Raw genomic sequence first — 20,493 nt, 5'->3', positions numbered from 1 at the left:
CGACTAGCGAGAGTGAATAAAGTAGTGTTTTATTCTACTAGTAGGATAAAAATAAATAATTGTTTAGATATTCGAGCACGTTCTACTCTCGATTTCGTTATCACTGTCCGTTTAGTTCACGAAGAACAATCTGTACGACTCGAAGTTTTAATTGATATTACAATTATTACACGACAAGAAAATATTGAAAACTATCACGCTATCACACATTACGACCAACACTACAATTATGAATTAACTGAATAAACTAAGTAATAGTATATTACTTAACTGTTAGGTAAAGTGCGTGAATACCGACGAGTGTACAGATTGCAGAGCGAGCCGAAGGCGAGCGCTGTAATGTACACGAGTCGGTGTTCTTGCACTTTGCCGAACAGTTAAGTAAGATACTTTACTTAATAGATGCTGGTAAAAGTATCAGTGCTACACTGATTCAACATTTTCTCAACATAATCGAAATTTTGAACGCGCTAAATGCAAAACAGTAAGATGTTCGGTATTTAGCAGATTGGCACATGATTTACTTCTGTTCTGTGGTACAGAGTGAAACTGTGAGGTAAAGTGTCAAAACTGTGGGGTAAAGTCTTAAAACTGTGTGGTAAAGAACTAAAATACTGTATGGTAAAACTCGCCGGTATTGAGCTACTTTTCCCACTGCAAACAGTGTAGTACTGATACATTTTACCAGCACCTATTAAGTAATAACTAGGTACTTGAACTTACCACAATTGAAGAATACCGTTATCAATGATAAAAAGCAAACAGGATTCAATGTTCTTACATCTTCTTCTGGGAAACAAAGTAGATTAACAAGTCCATAAGGTGCGATGAAAAAAAAATTTGCGATAAATTAAAATTTAAAAATACGTTTTGTTTTTAAAAAACTTTGTAATAAAAGTTTAAACAATTGGTCAGAGTTAATTCAATCAATGCATCACACTCGAACACACGATAAAACTGCAGTTGCTGATAAAAAAAAACCGCACACACACGCTCGCTAAACAGTTGAACCGGCGAAATGGCACAAATCCATCCTACGCTTTACTTCCCCAATTGTAGGGTATGGTCGCTTGAAGTTGAATCGACGAAGTTCGCTCACCTTTTCAACACCCCTCCTAACGGGTTTAGCGGTTACTACACAGTCGCGAACGCATGATGTTTTGTTTACAGCCGTTCGAGACCCTGTTGATATAAAGCAGTGTTGCCTATATGAAAGAATTTTAAACGAAAAAAAAAATTATAGGCTAAATTAAATGAACTTTTAATGGACATTTTCTGGGTAAAAAATAATAAAAATAAAACCAGAGAATGAGAGAAACCAATGTAATTTGCGAATATGAAATGCTGTCGATTTAAAATTCGTATGGCGCCCTTTGAATACAACTTTGATCTTTCATAAATGAAGTAAATAACAGAAAACGGTGGCAGGCAGGCTGATTTAGGTTAATTAGTAAAAGAAGAATAAAAAAGCACTCGAGGTATTTATATGAACGCCTTTCTGATTGTGAATATTCGCCATACCAGTCTACCTTTTAGCTCACTCAAAAATGAACACATCTGTTTTGTTTAGTAAATATTTCAAATTCATTATTCTATCGAACATTTCCAAAATTGAAAGAAGAAACAAACACATATTACCTATGTAATAAGATAAGGTTACAAAACAAAATCATCTTTCATTATCGAGTCAAAAGTAGGTAGTAGGTACATCTGTCAAGTGTCAAAAAACAGGAGTAAAATAATTTATCGCACCTGTAACAGAAAGACAGAAAGAACCTATTATTTGTGGTTTGGTTTACATCGTCCAGTTAATGTCAACAAATTCATTCAGATTTTTGCCTCCATTGTCTAGAGTATGCAACTTATTTGAGTTCGATCGCTCTTGGGGATATGAATGAAATGAACCCGCCTCACTCGTATTTTTCCCCACTATGAATTTTCCGCAATATTAATTTTCACACGATGAATTTCGCGATATTAATTTTCCCCAATATGAATTTTCGGCAATATTAATTTTCACAGGATGAATTTCGCGGGATGAATTTCGCAGGATGAATTTTCGTAGACCTATTTGTATATCATTCTTACGTCGGAAACAATATCTCATTGAATTTTCATTTTTGGACAAATTGAATGTACATAAGTCGCAAGTTGAGCTGTTTTCAACAATGAATGAGCAAACAATTACGGTTTGTCTTCAAATTTTTCCCTATGAAGTTGAATTTTTAAGCACCAACAAAATCAATCAGCAGTTCGCCATCCACTCTGTCAAAACTAAAATAATATATATTTTTTTTTGATAATTTGACTGTTCCCTGGGTACAAATGAAAAATCAAAGAAATTTGAGAGGAAGTATCAGAGAAAATTTTCAGAATGACGTAAAAAAAATCTAGTAAAAAGTTTGAGCTCCATATCGCACCTTGGGAGTAATAAGTTTACATCTCAAAAAAGTGAAATTTTTAAAAACTTGTTTTATTATTTTTATCAACTTATAATTAATTGTGAGGAATGAATAGCACCTCATTTTAAAGATTTGGTATCCTACCTTCGTCTAGCATAAGAACACTTTGAAAAATAAAATTTTAAAGAGGAAATATTTCAATGTATGGAAAACATTTTGAGTTATAACCTTTCATTAAAGTTGATGTGGAGGCGAAAAGAAAGCTTCCGAAAAATTTCTAGTTATCAAAGTTGCAGAGAATTAAATTTCCAATCGACATAATGTCGTTAGTTTTTTTCTAGAGTGATTTGTTTTTGAATTTTTCTCAAAAAAATAAAATTTCATTATGTGCAAATTCATTTTTTTGAAAAGTGATCAATTAAAAAAAAATTTCCATTTGATACAAACCAATAAAAAATGCACTTCTTGTGACTATTTCTACGTGACAAACATTCAAAACAATCAAAACTGTTTGTTAACACTTTGTATGTACGAAATTTGCTCAAAAAAGGTGGAGTTTTTTGAGTGATGTACTCTTATAACTCCAAACGACTTGCAATGTTGTAGGGATTTTTAGTTAGGCCATTTGCGTTTTTTACAAGATCTAGATAATGTACCCAACTCAAAGTGTTATTTTTGGTTGCAGGGGAGTCATACAAACCCCAAAAATGCAAAAATGTCAAAATCGATTTTTTTTTAGATATAGCCGTACTACTCCCGAGGTGCGATAAGTATGTGATTGGAAAACACTCACTCGCCTATTCTTTTAGGGAAACTTCTATTGAAATTTTAAATTGAGCTACGCTTTAAGATAAGTATTTTTATACAAAAATAGCATTTGAAGCGAGTCATTATTTTTGCCTCTGTATTAAAAATTTATATAGGTACCTGCAATGAAATTTTTTTACTTCAAGTGACTAATTTATATTTTTATGAACTTTTTAAAATAAAAAAAAAACAAGTAGAATTAGGTACTTCCAAAAAAATGCAGGAAAACTTTCTTGATTGGAAATAAAACAACATCAACACATTACTGACAGTAAAATATTAGTACTCCCAGCAGTTTTATGAATTTTGCCCTATTTTCAAGGAATAAAGTATTTTCTGAACTCTTTTGGAAATAATTTCTCAGAATTCAAACAATCGTAGCTTTCATTTAATCAAAATAGAGGAGTAAAGATGGTCTCTTTATAAAGAAAAAACTATTTTCTTCCAGAAACATTAAGCCTAATTGAGAAAAATAGTGAAAATAATAATCGAATTTTGAACACCTTTTTTTGTTGTTAGATAGCCCTAATTTTAAACAAATTTAGAAATTAAGCGTCACAAAGCGCAACTTTCGGTTTACGATTTATCATTGTTCTTGAACGGTGCAAAGTCAAAATTGCCCCTGAAACATCAAAAACAACAAAAAAATATATGAGAGCATAGCGCAGCCCCTTCAAATCCGAGGGAAGGCAAACATGTATACTTGTGTTCAGAATGGGTCGCGTCGTCCATGTCACTGGTGAAAAAAAAAGTCATTCTGTGGCGGAACACCCTATAAGAATAAGTACATACAAAAATAAGAATAAATTGAATAACACGTTAAGAAAACGAAATTTATTCCGCGGTAACCATAAAAGTATTCCTTGTATTTGTCGTAAAAATTCATTGCAATGATTGGAGTGTACTAATACGACACACATGAAACGTAGGAAAAGTTTTCGATCATAACAAATATAAAAATTTTTCCACAAACACACATAAATATTTTTAAAAAATGAATAAATAAATAAACCTCAAGGCAAAGGTTAAAACAATACCAAAACGAGAAACTAAAAAATATACAATAGGTACATATCACTTCGTGAAGTTATGAATGAGATCTTAAAATAATGTTGATCTTCATCGTACAGAGATCAGTTTCCATCTGAGGAAGATGAAAGCTGCAATTCGCAGTACTAAGAAAATGATTATCAGGGCGATGATGTCTAATTCGAATTTCGCGTCAACCATGTCTAATTCTTTCAATGTGGTCGTCGGATTACGGAAATGGCAATATTCCTGCGAATAAGAATAAAAAAATGAACAATTCCAAAATTAGAACGCAGTATACCTAATCAAACGAAACATATTTTTTCTTAATATGTACCTGGAAGCAATTCAGTTTTGTTCTATTATATCCGTAGGTAGCGATCGCGGTACCCTCAAAACCGTATCTAATGTAACTGAGATATGTTATCCATCGCAGATACACTGGAATTGCATCAAAACTGACGAAGAATCCAGAGAAAAGTAAGAAGGGAACAGACATAACTGGTGCCAAAAACACTCCATTCTGTAAACACGTAAGTATAAAACAATGAGCATCTTTAATGAAATCTTGTCCAATTTCAAATAACTTCGCACAAAATATTGCGCCAACTCACTTGTACGTTCATGGCAGCTCCAACCACCAAACCAACGCTTTGAGCGACGAATGATATAAGTAAACAAGTTGATATGAACATACCAAATCTGAACATTTCCATCGGTTGAGAAGTCAACCAATATACGATACTTGCGTACATCACGCAAAATATAGTCTGTAAACATAAAAAATGTAAAATAAAATATGAGAAATTATTTCATTTTTGGGGTATTTTCTGATAGGTACTACTTATACTTACTTGGAACGGTATATCAGAAATGGTGATAGCCAAATAGTAAGCTCTTAATGAGTACCATCTGTTGAAATGTTCTTTTACCAAGACTGGCATTTCCAAGGGAACTTGAAAAAAAAATGAAAAATGCGCAAAAATTAATTCTGTTCTAAAGTGATTCTAATCGAAATGAATAGGTAGCGAAAAAATAATAATTACAAGATAAAATCGTAATTGTCATGGAGGTGTACATTAAAAATAACATATTGAAAAACAGGAATCCTAAGTTACTGAGAACCTTTGCACCATCGTTACCAATATCGTAGTAAAGAGCTCCGATTAAAAATCCGACTAAAATGTGAGCAAATAATCGTAAGTACATAAGCGTCTGAAAAAGAAAAGAAAAAAGTAAAATAAATAATTTGCATTTGAACACGAACTCGAAAATATTCTGTTTTTGAAAACTAGTACTCACCCAGTCACGACGACTGAACAGTAAAGCTCTTTTCAAAACAATCCACATCTGGGTAAATTCAGATATAGCGTATCTTCGTTTAACACCCGATTGTGTTTTAAGTAACGATTGATCAGCTTTGTCTTTTTGTTTTTGTTCTTTCTTCTGTTGTTTTTCAAATTCTTTCTGTTCTTTTTTGATTATTTTATCGTTTACTTTGTTTTCTTTTTTGGTGTCGCCATTTCCTGTAGAATCGATGAGGATTGAGATGTCTTTTTCATTAGCTAAATGAAAAATAATTCGGTATTAGTTAAGTACTGGCAAGTACGGCTATGAAAAAAAATGATAATGAGCGTATACCTTTGTCATTATTATATTTCATCAGTTCCCCTGAAATAAAATTTAAACAATGATTTCATTAATAGGTACGTATTCTACTATAATATACACCTATAGGTATACGGGCAAAACAGAAAATTTTTAAAATTTTTCATATAAATAAAATCTTGATTGAATTTTACTTTTTATAATATCTAATCCATCTTTCATTTATTTAGTAAAATAGATCCCTTAGCATCGAATAATATTCAAAAAAATCCAATAAAAATGTAGCAGTTGGATAGGTATGTACGAGTACAGTCAAAGCAAAAAAATCATTTATAAATTGGTTCGCTAGAGTAGTAAGTAAGTAGGTACCTGTAAGAACAATAGTTACCATTTTTCGGAGTGTCGTTGACATTTTGATTATTTAATGCTTCTGTGTTAGGTTCTTGGTTCGGGAATGGCTTACCATTTTGAACGTCGTATTTGCCATTTCCAATAGCAGTAACTAATGTCTTCACATTATCACCGTATTCTCCGCACGCCACTTCGATTACTACAACAAACAAAAAATGAATTCGCGAAACGAGCTCGCAATTACCTAAAGTACCTACGTACATAGTTTTATTTCTCAATTCGACAGATAAGCGTGTACTTACAAAATGAAGCTGGATTATGGTAACTCGGACATTTTAGACCTAAAGTACCCAAAAATGGTACCAATTGTTGGATCGAGCCTTGATACACGCATTGCCCTTCAGCTAAGGTGTATAAATGATCGAACATTTCGAATAAACGAGCACTAGGCTGGTGAATCGTACAGATAATGGTACGTCCGCCGCAGCTAAGAGATTTCAGTAATGAGATACATTGAAAACACGATGAGCTATCTAAACCGCTGTGTAAAGTAAAAAGACATAGGTATTCGTACATCAGTATCATCATTCGATATAGTTCGGAGAAAATTCAAAAGAGCTAGGTACGTTACCTAGTTGGCTCATCGAAGAACATAATAGGAGGATTATTTACTAGCTCCAAAGCAATCGATAAACGTTTTTTCTGACCTCCAGACAGATTACTAGTCAGCGTTTTTTTATGATCTTGTAGCCCCAAAGTTTCCAATATCTCTTGAATCTGAAATAAGCGTAGGTACAATGAGAAAAATGAAAGTTTATTGACAAATTACTCAATGATTGGATGATTTATAATTATAATTCCAATTTCAATAACAATATTTGATTTTGCTCGACGTAGGTAGGTACAACATTATTTACGATAATTACTTCGCAATAATGAGTACGGTAACGGGGACGTCGGCCTTAAACCGTGATTACTCGTTTAACACCAAATACCTATATTGGCACTTCGTAATACGGAGTACTAATAGGTACCTACTACAAAAATTAAATGTTAATACGTAAAAAGAGACAGATACTTACAACTTCTTCTTTATGTGTTTTAGACAAATTTGAACTAAGCTTAAGAGATGTGGCAACTTTCATGGCTTCTTCAACGGTCAAGTTTCCATGTAATTGATTATCTTGCATGATATAGCATGATAATTTTCTGAAATGGCTCAAATTTCTTTCGAATCCGTTAATCGTGATAGATCCTTCCATGCCGGAGGTTCTGAAAATTATAATTTAGGCCGAGTTCAGTTGTTTTTCTATTACTGAAGTGATGAATTTGCATGAGATTATTTTTTCAGATATGACTCCCCCGCAATTTCGGAAAAAATATAAAAGTTTCAAAAAATTGGAAAAATATGGTGTGGCATTTTGATTCCTACCAATATTCTGGAGAAATACTTATCTATTTATTTTATAGATTCGACTCGATAATGTTATCTTCTTAGCTCAGTACTTTTTCCAAAAATTGGGAGACTAGGGGATCCCAGGGGTCGAATTTTAAAAATGAACGCTCAAAATCTGAGATTTATGAAGACTTACCTACTCACATTTTTTTTCGTGAAGTTCGATCGCTCTTTTGATTTATTTTTAGTTGGTAGGTTCAAGGTTGAGGTATTTTTTTACTACCATTTACATCTTAAGACATACATATGAGTGGAAAAATTGTTAATTTTCGAAACGTCTCTGCCAAATATTGAAAAGGAATTATAATTTTCAATGACGGATAAATAATAATTTTACCAAGTAAAATTTGAAATTTGACTAATTTTCTATTTTTAAGGAACCAACCGGTAGGTACCTACAATTTTTTGTTAATTTAAGATTCAAGTGTACCTACTACCTACTCGTGAGAATCTAAAAAACGTCAAGGTTTCGAAGGGGAAAAAATGATCAGTATAAGGTAGCAGTGAGAATGTTCACCAAAAAGTGATCTTTCTTTCCTGATTGATGAAAATGAAGAAAAAAAAAATTACAATATAATTTGAAAAAAAGATGAGGAAATCGCAAGAATTTTATAAATACGAGGCCTCGATATATGTAATATATATATATAAAAAAAAAGGAAAAAAACAGTCAATGTCATTGAATTTGCGATTCTGCGACGATTAAATTAAACAAGAATTTTTGTAATGCAGTAGTTTTCGTCTAGTACCTTAATTACGGACATGATATATCTACAGTAGGTGCATAGATTTAAATAAGGAAATATACATTCGATAGGTCGGAAGGGAATATAAACTTAGCAGGTACGCAAATGAACTAACAAGTACGACAACTTTTCAAAACTGATACCTATGTATTTTTATCGTTACATCAAGCGTCTAAATAATTACGAAGATCTTCTCGCCAAGTACTCGGTACAGTGATAACAAAACTTGAAGACAGTTTCATATCTATAAACCTATACCTGTATATCTACGTTGGTTATAGATTCTCATACAGGTAGTAGATATATTTTTGGGTCATTGAATTTTTACATTTAATTGGGTCAATGTTAGAGGGAAAAATACACAGCTACCTAGTACCTACTTCCATTCCACACAAACACACACGTCCGAGTTTATCCTCATCGCCATCGCCAAAATCATTATCAATAGAGATCTAATTACCCCTGATGCAAGGTTGTGATCAGTCTCGTGGAGAGACGTCGCAACAAAATGTTTTTAGAAACCATTATTTCACGACGATGCATCGTTGTCTATACGTTTTCTCCTTGTTTCTCTAACAAATACCACATCAAGTAGGTTCATAAATATAAGTTTGTGATGTACCATTGATTTATTTCAACTTTTTTAGGTATGTACCTCGATACGTTTTCCTAAAAAATTTCATGATTGTGTTTAAATACAAACTACACGACTCATGCCAAAATAATTCCGAACTTCATTAACGTAATAACATGTTGATTAATTATTCGGGAACTTGAACGTGTGTAGACTACGTCTATGACTAGGTATATGGGAACGTAGGTATTATGTAGTCGTACTCGTAGGGATCTATAAGTCCCACGTCATAGATTCGATTAGTAAAAAGTAAAACTCACTTGTATCCAGTAAGAATATTCAACAAGGTGGATTTTCCAGCTCCGGAAGGACCCATAATAGCGGTCAATTCGCCGGAACGTAAACGACCGCTTACAGACTTCAAGATTGTTTTTTGTCCTGTGAAAAAAAGTCAAAAAGAAAAAAAGATGTTGAAATTCGTACATGGTAAAAACATAAATAAATTTTATCGTGAATTTTCCATCAAATTAGCAAGTTTATTCATTATGCAGATGGTGTTTTGCCAGATGGCATTTAGACGTTTGTTCAGTGAAAACTAAAATTCCATTCTCATCTTAGAACCATATAATGAGACGACATTGATTACATAATAACCAGAGATGTTGAATTTCATCAAAACAAGTACTCAGCACAGCCAGTGGACTACGAACTACAACTGTGTCAATAACCTAGTTTGTTAATTCACTTGCCTCGCACACCCAGAGGACAATTTCGAAGAATTAATAACAATGTGTAATTAAGTATGAGTAGAATAAAACAGTAAAGAAACTGTAAATTTGAAATTGGTTTCAAAATGACCGACAGGGTCTTTTTCTTATAGGAAAGGTTCTGGTAGTAGGTACCCACTTGAATATAAATAATACATAAAATATCCATCATTCTCTTGATCCTCAAATTTTTGCAAAAAAGGAGCTCAACTGCCTCAAAGCACGAATGGAATTTTACAGCTGACATATTTTAACCAACTTTCACTAAGCAAGAAAATTTTTTCAATTTTTTTTCATTTCAAAACTGGAGTCAAACAAAAATCAACATGAATAGATTGATAAATGAAAGCCTGCCTCAATCTAATGTACTCATTACTTATGTGACTTTCGTAATTTTTCTCAAATTCTAAAATAATTTTTTTTCAAAATTAAAAGCCTTTCGAGATCTTATTGCGTTTTGGCCCAATTTCGACTTACCCAAGTACATAGGTAATGTAAAAATTCATTCTTGCGACTGTTAAAGTGATCAACACAGGGAAATGAATTCCATGTTTTAGGGCATTTTTATCTTTCAAGGATCCTAAAGAAATTTATGGATGTGGGATTGAAAAATTTTTGTTTGATGCAATTTCATAACAAAAAACTAGACTTTTTGCTTTAGGTAGTCTAAAATTTCAGATTTGTTTTTCAGAAATCCACATAGGTAGGTAATTTAATTACCTTATATTTAGAAAATCTTAGATTTTTTATAACAATTTAATTCATCGGGGCAACTGCGAATTTTTGAAATTGAATGCTACGTCGTTCATGAAAGAAAAAAATTATCAAAATTAAAATTTCCACAAAAGCTTACTAAATGCAAGTATCATAATCTCGTTCTTCTTCTTCAAATTTGCTTTCTTTAGAAGAAGTTTTAGCACCTCCTCCCTATCCTCCCATTTAAAAAAAATGGCTTTTGCCCTTCATCTTCTCAAGGTTTCGAGCGTGGAGTAAAAATAACTTACAAAGTCCGAAGTAATACCTAGAGCAAGAGGCTGAACATAAAGTAAGGTCTACAACTAAGGTAGTTGACCTCTGATGCAAGTAATTTCCATACCTGGAGGACATTAATACCCAGACAGCAGTAATGCAGTCTACAAAAATCCTCGTCGTATTCCTCTAAAAAAAGATGATGAATACTTGGTGTTTGAAAAGCTTGGCTACTCGTGTATGTAGTTCATGCAGAGAACAAAGAGTCTTTATATCACCTCTATTATATGGTACACCATGAAATCATACTTCAAATTATTGAATTTTATTTTCCAAATTTTGGCGAATTTTTGAAAAATTTATGTGATGCATTTCCCATAAGAAACATCAAAATTGATTAAAATTAAAGTCAAAAGCAGAAATTTGGTCTATACCTTATTTTTTATCTCCTAAATCAATTTATAGTGTCTCTCAGCCCATTTAGAGCCTTCAGTAAATTTTTATATGTATTTTTAGTTTTGGAGAAAGTGCCACAAAAAAAGGCCAAAATAAAATTCAGAATCTTTTCAGCGCAGGAAAATCAGGGATGCGGCCCCGAACGATTTTTTTTCGGGTTCCGGGGCTTGGGCTTTCAATCAAAAATTTATTAGGTCTTGGGCTTGGATTGGGGCCCAGGAAACTTTGGGTTTGAGTTTCAGGGCTTAGTGTCCAGGGCTTGAATGAAGTGTTCAGGGCTTTCCGGGACTCTTTGGGGCTTGAAATTGCAATTTTATTGAAGAATAAAGTAAAATCGTATTTGATTTTCTGGGCAGATTCCGATTGCTTTTTGGAACTGTTCTTTTTTATTTTTTTTTAATTATTATTTAATCAGAATTTAATTTAATTTTTTTGGAATTTTCAATTAATGTCCAAATTTTTCATATTTTCAAGTATCATTTTTCAAAGAACACTGAATTATCTACAGAATATTGTACCAAAAACCCCTTAAAATATTAAACTTTTTGCTGAAGTTCTGAGATGCACTGAACGGTAATTACAATAGAAATTTACAAAATTCACAAAGCCCCGAAAAGCTCAAATCACACTGATCACAGTTTGGGTTTCGGGGCTCACCTTCTGGGCTTGGGAGTATACATAATGTACCAAAAACCCCTTGAAAGTTGAAATATTAAACTTTTTGTCGAAGTTGTAAATTTTTTTTTGTGATCACAGTTTGGGTTTCAGGGCTTACGTTCTGGGCTTGGTTTTCAGAAGAAAAGGATTCGGGCTTCGGGCTAGGGATTTGTAGGTTACAGTTTTTCAGGTTTTGGGGCTTGGACATTCGAGCTTCAAGGAAATAATCGGGGCTTTTTCGAGTTTCGGGTCTTGGTCCTGGGCCGGGCCTTATCCCTGAGGGAAATACAAAAATCGACAACAGGCTACACTTGATTTTCTACTTTCCATTCGAAGTTTATCAAATTTTGATTTTGCCTTGGAAATTGGCATATTTAAAACTTTGTTGAAAATTCAAAAATGAAATTCAGCTTTTGAAATTTGGTCTGGTGGTAGATTGTTGGATGCTCTTTCAATTTTTTTTTGTGTGATTCAGAAGAGTTTGTTATGTACCTACCTAATACGTAATTCCAAACAATCGAATGACGCCATAACAACACCTATATAGCTATCACTTCGTATCCATAATATGACACCACAACCACATATAAGAATAATCAGAGCAAAAATACTCATTAGTGGCGTGTACATTAGTCGACCAATTATCAAAACATATAAAAAACCATCTTCCCGAATCTCGAAGCTTCAACATTCTTAAATAATATCCATGCAGCGCATCAAAAATTGCTTTAACGACCTTCGCAATGATTATATCAATTATATACACGCATTCGTATCCCATATGTGTATTCTCATTTTATACGTATAAATCAAGTCTAGAATGATGAAAAACAAATCAAAATATCAAAATACTCACGTTCTTTGCGTCCTTCTGCGACCGTGTATTTGAGATCTGAGAAGGCAATATCGACCGGGGGCCTTTTCGGCAGATGGGTCAACGTTTTCGGTTGACATGGTGTAATGGTGATCTTGACCGAACTGCCCCTAGAACCAACGGTATTCGACAATAAGTTGACATTTGAGGCATCATTAACGTTGTTCTGCATTTCTAAGACCATTTTTCTGACTCGACTTGTATAGGTATACGAAAAGAAAATTAAATCTTCGAAAGGAATAACCGACGTAGAATTTTACAGGAAACCGTATTCACTCCGTAATTGAAAAATAAAAACTCAAATTTCGGTAGTGCTCCGTGATACGAAAAAATAAATAAATAAATAAATAAATAAATAAAATAAATAAACAAACTAAACGCTACATTTCACGGTAATCGTTTGCCTGTCGGAGCTAGACTAAAAATCATTTCCAATCAACGAGCTAACCAGGAAGGCAAAAATCCTAGTGTTTATGTATGTAAAAGAGTTGATCTTGAAAAATGACCGCGAAAAAACAACTATTACTTATGGAAAACCTCGTACAACGATAGGAAAAAATTGTTCACCGCGAAGAAGCTGCCATCCTTGCATCTTCCTATACTTGCACATTTTTTATATGTACTTTCAAAACAAAAAGCAAAAAAAACAAACGCCAGTAATTGAACTAAGTGATAGAAGAGTGAACGTGTTGTGTTTGAATTTTTCAATTGTGTTTGAGCTTTCGAAGTGGACTTTGTCCTAACGTGAATGGCTAGAATAAAAACACGAATTTATAATTCGTTGAAAGGTAAGGTGCATAAATTTCACGTAACTAATATGCTTTTGTTATCGTAATCAGTTACATTGCATACCTGTGACTTTATGTTACATATGTAAGTAGGTAGGTAGGTAGGTAGGTAGGTAGGTAGGTAGGTAGGTAGACCAAACAATAATAAACATATGCAGGTACTTCAAAATAAAAAGAGCTACCTATACCATATCTATACCTACCAAAGCTTAAATTCAAGTGAGACACAAATTTCAGAGACGATATTGCATGTGACTTCTTCAGCTTTTTTGCCTATTCATTTTTAAACGTGATACTACCAGAATTAATGTTCAAAAATTCAAATGTGACAAAAATTTTAATAAAAATTCTTCTGGAAACTTTTAATTTTTCGAAAGGCAATAAAATCATACTTTTTCGTTTTACAGAATTACAGCTAAGTTTTTTTTTCCTGCAGTTATTCATTAACATTAGTTAACAAGAAAAATTGCATTCATCCAGCCTGAGCGAGCAAAAGTGAATGGCAATATTGACCTCAAAAGAAATATCGTTTTATGTACCTCGTGCATACAGTCATTAATATCGCAATCCACATGTTTGATTGCTCAACTGAAGCTAAGACGAGCATTGTAATTCATCAGATATCAATGAAAAAAAAAAAAAAAAAACACGTTGGAAGACCCTTTTTTTTAATTTATAGAGGACTGTTTACGAATCGCCACCCCTCCCCTTTGAGTAAAACCGATTTGAAATGAGTAAAAATTGCAATCAAATTTTCAAATGTACTCGAATCTTCAATTGGAATGAAACTTGAATAGGTCGAAAGAGGACCTCAAGAAACCTCCATGCCTCAATTTTCATCCTGCTGAAGTGAATTCTTCGATTTTTGAAGTTTTTGTTCCACATAGTTACTGCTGTCTTATACATACTTATATGATATATGTGACGCCGCGTACGAAAAGGTTACCCCGAGAAAAAACGTAGTTTTTGAGAAAAACGCGTTTAAAAGTTTTTGAAACATTTTTTCCATTTTTCAAAAAGTATTTTCATCAGCAATTTTTCAACGTATATTGAAAAAAAAAACAAAAAAAAAATTTTTTTGCCGATTTTTTTTTGGAGCTACCTCACTTTAGAGCCATTTTTCACAGGTTAAACGTCAAGATAGCGAACTGGCGATGGTTTTATCGGATTGTACGGCTAATTTTACATAAAAATAATAAATAAACCAAAAATCAATTTTTTTGCTCGGGGTCACCTTTTCGTACGCGGCGTCACATATAGGATTGTTGAATTGGAAAAATTGCCATACCTCTCGACCATGTACTTTGGTAGCAGAAATTTTAGCCAAAAGGATGTGTTACTGATATCGTATCGACTGCGATATCATTATATGGCCAGATCCGAGATTCTGGACAAATAATTTATTTTTCTACTTTTCTAATAATGTACATACATAATCGGTAAATTCAATCTAAAAAATTTTTGCTCGCTAGAATCCCGGATTCAGTCCGTACAACAAAAATTTCAAAAATTCACCAAAAATCGAAAAAATAACTGCTGCAGCAGAAAATTGGAAGATCGTTTTTCATTGAGATTATTTTTCAACCTATTCAAGTTTCGTTCAAATGGAAGATTTTGGAGTCAAGAAGTTCTCTTGTTAGTTATTTTTTCTGATCAAAATTTCAATACGAGTTCAAAAACATTTCGCTTGAGAAACTTCTTTTAAAAATTGGCATTGGACCTACGATTATACGAAATTTTGGGTACTCGATTGACGTCAGCAATAGTATTCTACTTTTCACTAACAAACACATTCAAATAAGAACGAAATCAATATTTTAAAATATCTCTAGGTTACCTAGTACCTACTACCTACTGGTTTTGAATTCAAATTTTTAAACTTAAACAAAGAATTCCCATTTTCTGAAGTATTTTATCATCACAAGTGAAAATTGATGACAGGAAAAATGAACTTAGGTACCACACCAAAATATTCCTACCTAGGTACAATGGTACCTACATTTATAGTATTTTCTCAAACGTCAAATTTTTATTTTGTCGTTTCCCAATTGAGAAATAATTTGTTTCGTGGTATCGTAGCGAATTTGTACCACAGCATTTTTTGTACCTACAGATGTTGTAATATTACAGAACTGGTTTTGACTACATGTCTTACGAAATCCAACGACCATCGTTATATAAAACATGCAAAATTACTTTCTAGACTACGACAGAGTAGACAGAGCCACTGTTCTAATCACAGCGAAAGTATAAATACTGTACGCTCTATTCGTTATTAAAATATTTCATGGAAGTGGATTTATGTAGTACATATGGGCATTATTTCCTTCAAAGATATGATCTGATTGCTTCATGGTATCGTCAATTAACTGAGATTACAATTCGTAGCTCAAAAACAACATTAAGTATTCTAAAATTTCCACACAGACAATACACTTGATCATAGATGATGTGAAAACGACACGAGTACAACTTGCCTTATGGAACTTTTCACATAAAAAGTTTTTGAAATACTCGTAGGTACTGAAATCATGCGAGTAGATAATATCGTTTCAAATTCAGATATTTGCTGAATATTCTCGAATATTTTTTTAGTGAGCTAAAAAAATCTAGAAATCATTGACAACGCGGACAATGTCATAAGAAAATCGTATAATAACAGCGAACTACGAAATGAGGAATAGGCCTAGTTGTATGTTTGATGTTCAGGTTAATTATTTCTTTCACAGGTTATAATTTTAGATTATATTCATTACTATAGTACATCCATCGTTCAAGGTGGCGATTTTAAAATCGGAAAGTCATTTTCTGCTGCGAGAAAAGTTGGCGATGATAAGTACCTACCTATTAATGACCGAATGCTCAAAAATCAAAAAACCACCTTCGAAGTATTTTCTTTTCGTGTAAATATTACAAGTCAAAATAACCAACTTTGAAGTTGAATTCCGGAGTGGAATATTAATCATACTGAACTTATAGGATACTGTTAGAAACATCAATTCCATAGTTGGATGCCTAGTTCAAGAGGTTAATGACCCTATTTTTCGATCGTAACCAACAAGTGGCACTTGGTACTCTTGGTTCTCACAGACATACAATAAGCACAAAAATGCGAAGTATGCAATACGAACCCTAGCAATACGAGTAATACTGGCTAACTTCCCATTTTCGACTTATGAACTCAGAAAGTTCGCAAACACACTGATAAGTGATACCTAAGTGATAAGAGATTCGATACGAGAGGAAAGCGAAAAACACTTACTTATTGTTATTCAAGAGGAAAGAATCCATGATTAAGAGAAAGATTGACGAACGTCAATGGAAAATCACCGAGCAAATAACCTTTAATTCACAATTCGCAGTTTTCCAAATTCAACCAATTAATAAACGTACTCATGTTGAATGAAAAAAAAATGTTCTAATTTAGCAAAAAATTATTCAATTCAGAGGAAATATTGGACGAAATAATGCACCACGATGGACAAAATTATCTCCACTTCACCAGTAAAATCACAATCAGTCCAGCACGAGTTTATGACCACCTTCACTCAACAACCACTAAAACACTAATGATTTATTTTAATCATCTTCAAAAATACATGAACATGACCAATTGTTTTTGTTTTGATCGTTCGTTGCCCTACTTTTCAGTTTTGGGGGGGAAACGGGCACGAGGAAAACCGGTAGCATTTGGAAACACTGTTTTGCGCAGGACTTCCCAAATTGTAATTTTGTGAACTTTGTAAGTTGAGTTGTGTTGTAGAAGAGAAGAAGAGCTGATATTATTTAAATAATTAATTGAAATTAAAAAGCACTGTTTATTGCAATATGCCGGAACAGCCGGAACAAAAGTAACAAAACTATTATTTAATATTTTTTGTCAATTTCCATGCCACTTTTTTGTCAAAAAAAAAAAAAAAAAAATGAAATCCATACAAAATAATGCTGACTCGTAAACTTATCACTTGAATGTACAATACTATCAATAAAATTTCGATCATTTGTTTTCGTTTTTTTTTTGAGTCCCAGGCTCAAGATTCGCAAGATCGAATTTTAAGAATTTTTATAAATTGTAATTATATTGAAAAAATTAGGCTAATTAGCTCGAATGTAAATTGTATTACATTGTTATTTTCAATTATTCAACTGTCACTCTGTAGATTTCAATTCAGTCATCCTATCCTGCAGAAAAACTTTCATCATGCAAGCTAATCCAGTTCAACAACAAGATAAAATTGATAACGTAAGCAAAGTAAAAATCCTCACACCTCAACTGAGAGATATTTTAGCTGTAAGTATTTTTTATAGTACATATTATCCATTCATTAATGCTACGAATCAGACTTGAGAAATAATTTTTCTGTAATTATTTTCAGAGTACACTGAGAACAGCTGCTCAAACAATCCAAGCCAACAACTTGATAGACTCGGGATCTTTGTACGTTCATTGATTAGCGGTAATTTACATTTCATTTCTCCATTATTTATCATTTTATTAAACTAGTAAATGTATTTTAGAAAAGCGAACGATGCTCAGATACCTCGTCTTGATAAATCTATCGAAGAATTCTTTGCTATTTGCGATCAAATTGAATACAATTTGGTAAGATTCAACTGTGTATTACATTTACTTGGATTTTACAAGAACTCATGACTAACCTATAGTTTTTTTTAAATTTCAGAAAACAGCTATGGAATGCTATCAACAGAGTGCTAGTAATCAGCGGTATTTGCCTCTGCCGGTGGCGCCCAATAGGATTGAACCGCATCCTCAAGACAATAACGCATTATCGTATCCTCAATATGTAACTTCTATACGTTCTCAGATTTCATACCTAAAAGAAGTTCATGACTTACTTTTGAATGCTTCCCAAAATATCGGTCCTAACGAATAGGATGAAATTTCTTCGAGGTTGATTATCTCTACACCGACCGTACTTCTGTGATATTTACTGCATGATAAGGGGTTCATTGTAATTATTTTTTATACATATTCTGTGCGTTTTAATTCGTTATTGCTCATTATTTCGAAATAAACATGAGAAAAATAAAAAACACGGGATAATTTTATTATAAAAATAATGCCGCAGTAAAATGAAGACATCGATATGTGTGATCTTAATTCATTGCATATAGGTAAGTAGGAAACATCAGTTATCGTGCGCGCAACGAAAAAAAATCAAACAAGCTTCACAAATGATAAATAAAAACTCGAATAAAAATTAATTTAAAAAAGCTAACAATTCGCACACTGATCAGTGATCACATAAGTTTTAAAAATTATTTTTCGGAATTACATATACAGGAATATATGTATGGTAACTTTATCACTCTTAGGAAAAAGCTTCAAAGATGCGAAAATTCGATAAAAAATAGAAACAAAAAGCTTGATTTAGCAATAAATTTCAGGTTTGTGAAATTCCTCGAGGTTATTTATCGTTCACACATTGTGCAACTGCTTTCCAATGAAGTTTCTTGTAATATTAGGGCTTTTGCATAACTTCCAAAAAAGTAGTTTATGTTTAGCGATATGTCTTCGATTTTCAGAATAAAATTCTTCAATTAATGTTTCGTCATTGGAAAGTGATTGAAGCTGATCATGCAGAACCAGAATTACAAAAATTCCAAACAGAATACTCTCCAGCACCAAAGCAATACTGTGAAATCTGAAAAATTACAAGCATTATATTAAACAGGGCTCACGTAAAATAAAAGCTGCAGTAATGATTTTAAATAATAACTTTTAATAAATTAATGAAATTTTCATTTTTTCCCCCACTTACACGCGTAATTCTCTAATACTATATTCTTGACTACACGAAGGACATTCTTTTAGCCAAGAAGCAGTGACCAAAAGCAATGTGTAGATAGTTAAAACACCAGCATACATTAGGAATTGAATAAAGAATCGCTGATTTAATTCGCCAACGCAATTATTGATCCTGAAAACCGTCAAACAATTACAATAAGTAACCTGAAATAATACTAAATCTATGCGACCAACATGTACATGATGTACATTTGCCAATTACCAAGGACAATGATGATCCATTCGACGAATGCATCTTTGACAAATTCGACAATGATGTGCTCTTGGTGGACGGTAAGTTTCACACCTGGTACAGACCGTCCAATCATCTTGATTCAACGGTTCTTTACTAGCTATTCGGAGCAAATTGCTCATTAAATTCAGATGATATTACCTCAATAAATGTACCCTTAAAAATAATAGCTTACCAGCATAGATATCAGAAAAATCCATTTTAGTCTGAGGTAAAGGAATCACACCAGGATCAGAGCACATAGCCCTGAAATGTGATAGAGTCAATAAGAGTATTAAGCTATTGAATAATACCACGTTGAATGGTCCCCATAAACTGAAAATATTACAAAGTTTATTATTATTTCATACGAAGAGTAAAGTCTTAAGATACATATAGATGGAAATAAGTTCCGCTGTTCAGCCCAAAAAATGATCTAACACACATGACGATACCTGTCTTGCATAGTCTGAAGAACTATCCATTTAATGACAACATAGTCTGCGTATATAAGAGACATATACGTAAAACAAATGCAAATATAGCCACAAGGATCTTTTTTCAGGGAAACAGACATATTATGTAATTATGTAATATCAAATGCATCAGGTTATTTTCATGTATTTTTCACGAGCTACATGGTAGTAACAGCAAAATACGAATTTTCGCGAATGAATTCAACCGAATGCATCTCATTTTAAAATGTTACTTATTTCATTTTCAAAAAATAATTTAAAACGACACAAATTCTCGAAGCTAAGTAATACAAAAACGGGATAAAATATTAAAAAACGTAATCATACATTATTCCCATATTTTTTTTTTATCAAAAATACTAACAAAACACCCCTCTTCACCCTGGCCCAACTCCTTCCACGACAGCCAATCAAATCACTTTAAAATCACTTAAAGCTCTTTAATACAAGTATGGAAATAGATTATACTCTTAAGAAAGTCATAGGATTTTA

General features: G+C 32.8%; 4 protein-coding genes across 7 annotated transcripts in view; 1 reads left to right on the top strand and 3 right to left on the bottom strand.

The window, feature by feature from the left end:
• The window catches only part of LOC135836063 (ATP-binding cassette subfamily G member 4-like), a 37,364-nt gene extending 36,222 nt beyond the window's left edge, over window positions 1-1,142 (bottom strand). The window contains exon 1 of the mRNA XM_065350645.1: window positions 724-1,142. The gene's annotated coding sequence lies outside the window, so the exon portion shown is untranslated. The remainder of the gene's footprint in view (window positions 1-723) is intronic.
• A 2,886-nt stretch (window positions 1,143-4,028) lies between these two features.
• On the bottom strand, window positions 4,029-17,030 carry LOC135836041 (ATP-binding cassette subfamily G member 4-like). 2 transcript variants are annotated; one of them, XM_065350616.1, is made up of 14 exons: window positions 16,747-17,030; window positions 12,679-12,806; window positions 9,294-9,411; window positions 7,280-7,469; window positions 6,829-6,974; window positions 6,500-6,738; window positions 6,235-6,396; window positions 5,880-5,909; window positions 5,541-5,803; window positions 5,285-5,453; window positions 5,093-5,193; window positions 4,853-5,008; window positions 4,576-4,761; window positions 4,029-4,487 (listed from the first exon to the last, which is right to left on the bottom strand). In XM_065350616.1, the coding sequence occupies exons 1-14, from the start codon at window positions 16,773-16,775 to the stop codon at window positions 4,329-4,331; spliced, it is 2,076 nt and encodes a 691-aa protein (XP_065206688.1). In that variant the 5' UTR covers window positions 16,776-17,030; the 3' UTR covers window positions 4,029-4,328. The 2 variants fall into 2 exon arrangements, with proteins under 2 accessions (XP_065206688.1, XP_065206687.1); XM_065350615.1 differs by lacking the exon at window positions 16,747-17,030 and having other exon boundaries at window positions 12,679-13,132.
• Window positions 13,263-18,539, top strand: LOC135836060 (mediator of RNA polymerase II transcription subunit 29-like). Of its 3 annotated transcripts, none has more exons than XM_065350642.1 (5): window positions 13,263-13,484; window positions 17,645-17,775; window positions 17,861-17,922; window positions 18,003-18,087; window positions 18,167-18,539. In XM_065350642.1, exons 1-5 carry the CDS (start codon window positions 13,445-13,447, stop codon window positions 18,377-18,379), a joined length of 531 nt encoding a protein of 176 aa, XP_065206714.1. In that variant the 5' UTR covers window positions 13,263-13,444; the 3' UTR covers window positions 18,380-18,539. The 3 variants fall into 3 exon arrangements, with proteins under 3 accessions (XP_065206714.1, XP_065206715.1, XP_065206713.1); XM_065350643.1 differs by lacking the exon at window positions 13,263-13,484 and adding an exon at window positions 17,106-17,226; XM_065350641.1 differs by lacking the exon at window positions 13,263-13,484 and adding an exon at window positions 17,456-17,556.
• Window positions 18,533-20,356, bottom strand: LOC135836054 (palmitoyltransferase ZDHHC7-like). The gene is made up of 5 exons (XM_065350634.1): window positions 19,981-20,356; window positions 19,722-19,861; window positions 19,517-19,646; window positions 19,268-19,426; window positions 18,533-19,150 (listed from the first exon to the last, which is right to left on the bottom strand). The coding sequence occupies exons 1-5, from the start codon at window positions 20,100-20,102 to the stop codon at window positions 18,925-18,927; spliced, it is 777 nt and encodes a 258-aa protein (XP_065206706.1). The 5' UTR covers window positions 20,103-20,356; the 3' UTR covers window positions 18,533-18,924.
• Between the last annotated feature and the right edge of the window lie 137 nt (window positions 20,357-20,493).

The sequence above is a fragment of the Planococcus citri genome, chromosome 2 (genome assembly GCF_950023065.1).
Source record: "Planococcus citri chromosome 2, ihPlaCitr1.1, whole genome shotgun sequence".
Classification (NCBI taxonomy): Eukaryota; Metazoa; Arthropoda; class Insecta; order Hemiptera; family Pseudococcidae; genus Planococcus; species Planococcus citri.
This window is presented reverse-complemented; position numbering and strand designations above follow the sequence as displayed.